This window comes from Takifugu rubripes, chromosome 8 (assembly GCF_901000725.2).
Source record: "Takifugu rubripes chromosome 8, fTakRub1.2, whole genome shotgun sequence".
NCBI lineage: Eukaryota > Metazoa > Chordata > Actinopteri > Tetraodontiformes > Tetraodontidae > Takifugu > Takifugu rubripes.
This window is the reverse complement of record NC_042292.1, coordinates 4,544,499-4,552,785: the sequence shown is the minus strand read 5'-3', so window position 1 is coordinate 4,552,785 and position 8,287 is coordinate 4,544,499. Positions and strand designations below refer to the sequence as shown.

The window sequence follows — 8,287 nt, the reverse complement described above, 5'->3', positions numbered from 1 at the left end:
ATTGAATTTCGTTAAATGTTCTGCATTTTTTTTTTTTTGTTGTTTGTTTGGAATGTTTTTGGTCTGATTTGTAGCCTTTTAAGTGGAAGCTCCCTGGCTAAGCTGAAAAGAAAATGTCGCTGTAACGACAGGAAGAGCTCGAAGAGATGAAGTTCATCAAAATGATCATTCAGATGAGTTCCGTGTTTGCATGAGTGTGTCGACAGGATAGTGTGTGAACCTGCGGTTGGTAATAAGCCACCTAAAGTTCTCTGTCTTTCAGCATCTCTCAAAATCTTCACTCGATCTCACACACCCTCCCTCAAAAGCCTGAATTTAATTACAAACGCACGCTAAAGGTGAGGCGCTGTAGTGAGCCGTCAGACCACACTAATGCCCCTTTTCTGCGTGTCTGTCCTACTGTGGAGAGGAGGGATCAGGACTGCCTTTCAGGATAACAGCTAAGGCTGTGTGTGTGTGTGTGTGTGTGTGTGTGTGTGTGTGTGTCTGGGTGAACAACAATTGGTGGCTAAGCTGCAAAGAGCCTTGCAGCCACGGTGTCGCCCATAAATCTCCACTGGCTGTCAGATGAGGCCTGATTGTTTGTGTAAGTGTGTGTAAGTGTGTGTATGTGTGTGTATGTGTGTGTTTACATGCGCGCAGATGAGCCAACTTCCTGTGGTGTACTGAAGTGAAGTGCTGCCGGGAGTTTCAGGCCTCCTGTCAGGCGTCATTATCAGGGCTCAGAGGCTGGATTCCACTGACACACACACGTGCGCTACCGTCCACATGTATAAATAAGCTCATGTTTTTTAAATACCCAGCATGCACCTGCAGCCTTCGTCTCTTTAAACATGCTCAGCATTTCCTGCACATGCTCCTCTTTTTGCCTTCCTGAGCCAGAACACGATTTCACCACGTTTCACCACAAAAAGACAAAATAGAAAAAATAGAACGCAGACGTTGTCAAGATGGAGGGCAGAGGGCAAGTATGGACTGGTTAGAGTGGGAAAAGACATTAAACATACTGGTTAGAGTGGGAAAGACAGCACAAAAGAATAAATGGTGGGACAGAGAGGATAAAGAAAGAGAAAAGAAAGAGAAAAATGGTCTGGTTACAGTGAAAAACAGAATATAAATGGACTGGTTATGGTGGGGAAGAGAACTAAAAGGGTTATAATGAGGTTATAATGTACTGTGGTGTCAAGACTACTGTCACCTCAGTCACCAACAGTCATGGTGATGTCGTCCAAATAGAAGTTTTGGACCAATTTATTTAGGATTTAACACAAGTGATGAAACAGGACATTTATTTAAGTCAGTTGTTTGCACAAGATTCTTATTTTAAGCTGCAGGCGTGACCTGTAATTCATCTGACTGTAAACTATGTGGAGAACAACCGGCGAAGCCTTGAAGATCTGCTGACCTTCATCACGCCTGAGGCTCCTCTTCACGCCGACAGCAAAGCACCGTCTTGGCTGCGAGTCAGCTCGCCACAGAATGGAGGACAGACTGAATGGAAAGTAAAACCACATCCAGGTGGGGAAGCGCAGCTCTGACCTCGAAGAGCGTGCACGCCGCCACCGCCCACATCGGAAAATAAGAAAGTGCAGAGACGACGGGAGTGCTGCGTCTGCTCTCCTGCGACGCCTACGTCCTGGAGCTTTTACGCGTGTAGAAGGTTCACTCTGGTTGTACTGGTCTCCCAGTTCTCCGCTCTCAGTTGAATGCATCTGCATTTCGAACTTCACACCTTTGACGCCGTTAGCCGTCTCCCATGGCAACCGTTAGCTCGTGACCTCCAACGAATCTGACCCCCGTGAGACGGAGCCTGCAGGTTTCCACATTTCTGAGGACTTCAGTCAGAGACAATGGCGGCTTTCACCGCGCCAAACGTCTCCATCGTGGCGGCGCACTTCCTCTGGCCCGGCAGCGCCGCTTCAGCACTTAAGCCCGACCGTCAGTCAGACAGACAATGCCTCTGGAGAATAGCCCCGCTTCCTTCCGGTCTTCCTGTGCCGTGTTCTGCTTTGGTGAGCAGGGTGAATAGGCCTCTCTGCCCGCCAGCGGCCGGCAGCCGAGGGGGCCGCGGCGGCTAAAACCAACAAAGCGAGCCGTTCTGGGGCGTTTTAATCCCCCTCGTCCACATCCCCTCCTGCAGTTCTGCTGCCAGATCAGTGGAGCAGCCCGCTGGATAAACAGCCGGCCTCCATCTTTGTGATCCTAGATGCTAAATGTCCCTTTAAAAATCCGAGAACAGATCCTGATCGTGACCTAACCAGACTTTATGTCTACCAAATGGGATTTTAGGTTAGCGTTCCTTCATGAACATCATTTCACCTTTTCCCATTTCTACGTGCTTCATATTTGATGCAGGTTCGGTTTTAGGTGCATTTGTAACTGAAAGGACTTTTTTTTTCTTCTTTCAGGTAGCAGAGGAGCATCGGGGAGCCAAAACGCCCCCTCTGCCCACCATTGAAAACAGGATGAATGCATGCTGGGCTGAATACAGGGCTAAACTGTTAGCTCTTTGTCATTCAAAGTGATGCTTTTAACCCTTTGCTGTCCCTCTTCCTTTTAACACCTACCCCCACACACACTCCCAGCTGAGATAATGAACTGAGAGCAACGGCTTGGGAGAAGAAGCAAAGGAAAAATCACTATCATCTTTTTTTTGCCTTTAATGGGAATCGGCCCCCCTTCCAACACTTCCCAAGAGCCTCCTGGACAGAAATGTTGGGTGAAAGTTGATAATTGGGTAAAGCAAACAGCTGTCAGTCAAAGGCCAAGGCACGGATAACAAACGAGTGAGTGCACGTCGGGGCCGCGCCATTGTCAATCTCGCCTCTGAACGTACGCGGCGCCGTAAACGCATCAATATGTGACAGCCAGGGGCTCCTCTTTGGCCTGCAGGGACGTTGGAGACATTCCTGAGCCTGTATTTTTTTTGAAAAAAATGCGTGAAGTTTGGGCGCACGTTCCCATTTAGCTCGTGGCTAAGCTGTGGAGACTGAAGAACCCAAACAGATGTGCAGACTCTTCTGCAGCGCAGATGGATCCTCAGGTGAACTTTTCCACGTTTCCTGTGTCTGATCCGTGGAAACAGGCGTCGCAAGCAGGCAGAAAAACAGGCCAAGCGTTTAGTCAGACTTCAAGTGTTTAATTCCAAACGTTAATATATTTGTCTTCTAATTCAAAGTGAATACGCATCCCAGCGTTGCCACTCCTGCACCTCCACAGCCCCCCCAGGTGATGCTTTTTGCTCAAAATAAATATAATTTTTTTTCATTATAAAATAATAAAACCTTCAAAATAAATATATATATATATATATATATATATTTTTTTTTTTTTTAACTTTTACTCTAAGCAATGCTGGAATTGGAAAATAGACTTCTCATAATGGTCACTGTACACTTTACAGGTGGAAGGTTGTAGACTCCGTCGGGGACACCGATACCCTCCAGTGAATGCACACGCGTGTGAATGAAGCCGGCTGATTCCTCAAGGCGCCTCTGGTGCGGCACAACACGGTTCACAGTTGACGTCATATGTACAAAAATAAAACATCTGTCAGGCTCTTTGTCTAACATAGACACTCTTTGCCATCGCTACATGCAGTTAGCAACAGGAGTCCGTTCTTCGTAGGCGGCGTGTCGACGCTTGAGGAAGTTCCCGTCTGGACTCTGGTAGCAACCATCTGGGCACTTGAGTGAAGAAACTTCTCATACCTTGAGGAGAAATTTTGGTTTTAAACGACTACAACGCTATGTTACCTTAACTTTGACGAGGCTAAATTTCGTTCTACTGAGGTCTGATAGGCGTCGAGGGCGAAACGCGTTAGCTCTACGTTCAGACTACGACAGCACGTCTTTCTGGTTCAACACCGGCAGCCCGGGCGGGAGACTCGGTCGTAGCAGCTCTGACACACGGCAACGCAGCCTTTCGCCGGGAGGTAGCACAGGAGACAGGGGAAGAGCAGCGAGAGGAGCGAGACGGCGCTCCAGCGCACGCAGCAGTGCGACTGCCTGCAGGAGAACGGCTTGTCGGCGCACGTGTCCTCGTCGTCGCTGGAGCAGTGGTAGAACAGCCCCTTGACGCAGCAGACGCAGGTGATGTACTCCACGGCGCTCTGCGCCGAGCACACGCACCGGCGGCCGCACATCCAGCAGGAAGGAAGGGTCCGCGGTCGGCTGCACTCCGGGCAGCGGCACCGGCCGCAGTCCTTGCACTTGGAGTGCGCGCCCTGGATCTTAGAGCCCCCGGTGCCGAGCAGGGCCGTCACTGGCTCGCAGGGACTGTTCAGGGGTTTCAGCTCCTCCGAACTGAGCTCCGCGCGCTTCGGCTGAGTTCTGATGACCTGGTTGTCGCCGAGGAGCCTCTGGCCTGACGCGCTGCCGCCAACGCTGATCCTGACGCCGCTGAGCGGGTCCTCTGCGCTGCGGACCCGCGGCACGCCGCCCGTCGAGGGGTTCCTACTTCCGTCCTGCATCAGCGAAGGAAGGTTGCGGAGGTTGTTCGGCTTCTCCCCGGGAGTCTCCAGGTCCACGCCGGGCCTTGAAATCGGCACCGTCACCGGGCTGCTCCGAGGTCGCTGATGCTCAGGGGCCGGAGACCGCCGGGCCGCCACGGGGCCATCGGTGTACTCGTTGCTGCTCCCCGTTATCTCGATCTGATCGAGGGACAGCACGGCTGGAGTGTGAGGAGGCTGCCCATCCGTCAGGTCGGGCTCCGACAGGGGCTCCTGTGTCTGCAGAGGCTGTGCTTGAGGTCTCCCTTCGCTGAGGCGCCCTCCTCCCCCGTCGCTGCTGTTTTGACTTCTGTGATCCATCCTGGGAGTGAAGGGCCGCTCTGACTGGCATGGGACACATCTGAAGTCCTGGGGAGGACAGGCAGACGGTTTTACAACGAGCCATGCAAACGACACCATGCAAATCATAACAGATATCTGTGCAGGCAGCAAAGTGGAGACAAAGACCAGCAAACAGCACATTTAGAAAGGGGGAGGGTTGTTTTATTACAGAATGGATTGTTTGGAAAAGACAGGCCAAGTTCTTATCGTTCTCATGCGGTCCACATGAAGCGACTCGCTCATCAGGTTCCACAGTCGGATTGACGCATTTCTTCTCACAATATCAGGAGCACAGTCTGTCTGTTGTGCGCGTCAGGATGCGTTTTTTTGCTCATTATTTTATTTACGTTTGCCGCATCGCACGGACAGATTGAATTTAGCGTCCCGAGATTCTTCGGGCCTCGAGTCATCGCGGCTAATCTAGGCTCCGATACAGAGATTTGTTCACAGGTGGACGCTCTGTTGCTAAAAACTGAGCAGGGAAAGTCTGGAAAGGAGCCCAACTGGATCATATCTGAACGAAAGATGAAGTCAGTTACCACTTTTAAGCTTTAACAAAGCCCAAAACCTCGCTTGTTCAGGCCAATATTAAGATCACAAGCTCAATAAGCTTCAATCCACCCTGAAAATAACGTAGACTGTGGACGCTGGTCAGATTTCATGGATTAAATATTCACTTTATGACTTCCACTTTAATAAATTAGAACTTTTGGCCATCTAAAAGCTGCCAAATACTCCAGTGGGGTCAGAATTACCTTCTATGAGCTATATGCCTATGTCATAATCCAAAGAAGTCTCTCAAAGCCTCCCAGTGGAAGGTTACTGTGGACCATCTTCAATTTCACACTTAATTACTGGAAATGACATTTTCTGATTCTTTAAAACGGCCACGGCGAGATGAAAACTTTTAAAACCTGCAGGTTTTTTAAAAAAGATGTTAAATTTGTGATCTAGTCAGAGTGGAACAATAACCAACTGACTGTTATTAAACTTTATTTTGATGGTGGGGGCCCCCACGGCCCCGGGAGAGTTGCAATCTAAACTGGTTCATTAGGAGCACAGACTATCAGCACATTCAACTGTCACTCTGCATTAATCGGATTCCAAAGCACGTCCTTGTTTTCCCCAATATGTCACACCAAAGTGAAGGGGCTGACAGTGGCGGCCTTGATTCTCCTTCCTTGTGCTAATTAGCTTTCAAATGCCATCGTTGAGTTTGCACCCCCCCACTGACAATACAGGAAAGGCTTTTGTTTGTTGCATGACAAATCGTTGCAACCCTCCTCACACATTTTTTCTCTTGAAAACACGCCGAGTGGCACGATTTTATTGATTTATTGTTTTTTTTCCTAAACTTTTTTTTTTGTTTTAATTATGTCGGCCATGAAAGAGGTCCGTGTGATGTTTTAGTGATGCTTTCAGGGGCAACGGAGGGGGTGGGAGAGGGAAGCACTGAGGCTTCTTTTGGATTTAGCTCTTTTTTTGCACCCTAATGAGGGGCTTGCAGGCACACTAAAAAAAAAAAAATCCAGCCTCTCTCGGGGAGGGGGGCTGATTCAGACATATCGGCCACAGTGGGTGGGGGAATTGTGGGGACTGGAGGAAGTTCACTGCAGCGGAATTAAAAAGTCCATTAAATAAAAGGTTGGACAAAGTTAAGAACACACACCAGGTCGTGGGTTACATGGAAAACCCCATTGGGTTTGGGGGGGGGATTTGTCAAAATAAATTAATTAAATATAGAATATGCGCATCAAATTAGATGCAAGTGGGAAAACTTCTTGTCTTTAATCATTCGATCAGACATTTAAAGTGAAAAAAGTTACAACCAACAGAGGAAATATATTGGAGCTCCCAGATGGGACAGTGGGTCAAAAACTGAGCTGGACAGCTTCAAAGAAGCCAAAAACACGCTGCGCAAATAGGCAGCAGCTTGTTTACGGTGCAAGTTCAGCCAAGAAATGCGTAATTTCAGCCGAGAACCTGCCCCCGGCGCAACGCGACAAAAGCCTCCACGTACCGTGATCTCAACACTTTAGTCCCCGTCTCGGTGGAATAAATCCAGTTTGGTAGAGTTTGATTCTCAACCCCCTCGCTTCAGTCCAAATCCATGAGAGGAAAGTTTCCGAGCCCGAGCAGCGACGCCTGAACGCAAATCCCGTGTTTTTGCGCAAGAGCACGAGGCACGAAAACGGGCGGAAAGTTGGGTCGGAGCCGCGGAGTCAACGTCCCTTTTCTCGACAAACCGGAGGGAAAAGCGGGACAAACTCCAGCGCCATAGTTTTCAAACCCGCTGGGGTTTATCGGCGGAGCTGCGAGGGCTTTTACTTTTTCTCCTTCGTTGTCAGTGTGTCTTTTTTTCTCTCTCTTTCCGGAGGGGAGGTCGGGATTTGGGCTGTAAATGGCGTCAGGCTGGGGAGGGGGGGCAGAGCGCTGCTTGTTGCAGCGGATATCTCGCATCCGGTGCACAGCTATAGGCTGTTAGAGAGCAGCCATTCACAGCCACCGGCCCGATCAATTACCCTGCGGGGGCCCGACGCTGCTGCACGAGGGGCCCTTCGCCATCTCTGCAGGATTGTAACCCCCCCTCCAATGCAAGAGGCACGTTAAATCACACTTGTTCTCATTTGGAACTATTATCACCCACCTGGTCCAATATTATAGGCGCAACTATACATTCCATCATATGATCTGTAAAACAATATTTTAGCACCAAAACTGGAATCGTGCGATTTGTTAATGGATTTTGTCGAACTGCTGCTCTTATTGGGTGCGACTGTCTTGCTCATGGCTGCCTCAGACTCTCAGGGAAGTTAATCACACCGGGAATCCCGCAACACTTTCAGAGATTGGAACTTGGAGTCTGCGTCAGCTGGGACCGATTCCATTTAACTACCAAGGATAACGACGAAACAGCGCCCCTTAGTGGCGCAGCGGCGACAATGCAACTGAGCGCGGTAGATTGCCCCCACAAACATTAAAAATAAATAAATAATATTAGATTTATGTTACCACACTCTGCAGTTGAGCATGAAGCAGATTTCATTTAAATCAAGTGTTTATGAAAGCAAGTACTTAATAAATGATAATTCTGTGGGATAATTTGTGACATCCCATCATTTGCGTCAAGCAGAATGCTTTAGGCATTAAAACGATATCAACAGCTTCAACACGAAAGCCTGTTAAATCAAATCGAACCATCCTGCCATGAAATAGCTGTGCCAAGCTAAGAAACTCTAGTGTCTTTCAGCTCGTGAAAAAAAAAACAACCAAAAAACATTGTTGTGCAGTTTTTTTTTTTGTTTTTTTTTTTAAATATTATTTTCACATAAGTGGCTACATTGATCTGATTTTTCTTTGGCTCGTACTCGCTCACAAACGGAAGATCCATCTTAGCATTTCATGGCATTTTTACTGCCCCCTTGTGGCAAACGGAGGCAGCAGCGATAACGCGCT

General features: G+C 48.7%; 1 protein-coding gene across 3 annotated transcripts; it reads right to left on the bottom strand.

Annotated features, from left to right (window-relative positions):
* Nucleotides 1-3,118: 3,118 nt before the first annotated feature.
* Nucleotides 3,119-7,628, bottom strand: spry2 (sprouty RTK signaling antagonist 2). 3 transcript variants are annotated; one of them, XM_011618255.2, is made up of 2 exons: nt 7,479-7,628; nt 3,119-4,858 (listed from the first exon to the last, which is right to left on the bottom strand). In XM_011618255.2, the coding sequence occupies exons 1-2, from the start codon at nt 7,515-7,517 to the stop codon at nt 3,860-3,862; spliced, it is 1,038 nt and encodes a 345-aa protein (XP_011616557.2). In that variant the 5' UTR covers nt 7,518-7,628; the 3' UTR covers nt 3,119-3,859. The 3 variants fall into 3 exon arrangements, with proteins under 3 accessions (XP_011616557.2, XP_003977191.3, XP_011616558.2); XM_003977142.3 differs by lacking the exon at nt 7,479-7,628 and adding an exon at nt 7,160-7,395; XM_011618256.2 differs by lacking the exon at nt 7,479-7,628 and adding an exon at nt 6,852-7,271.
* Between the last annotated feature and the right edge of the window lie 659 nt (nt 7,629-8,287).

Excerpts from the sequence above, each read along its gene's own strand:
- spry2 (XM_003977142.3), bottom strand. The coding sequence starts at position 7,291 with ATGCGAGATATCCGCTGCAACAAGCAGCGCTCTGCCCCCCCTCCCCAG. Across the intron at positions 4,859-7,159 it reads CTGACAACGAAGGAGAAAAA|GACTTCAGATGTGTCCCATG; the intron begins GTAAAAGCCCTC and ends TGTCCTCCCCAG.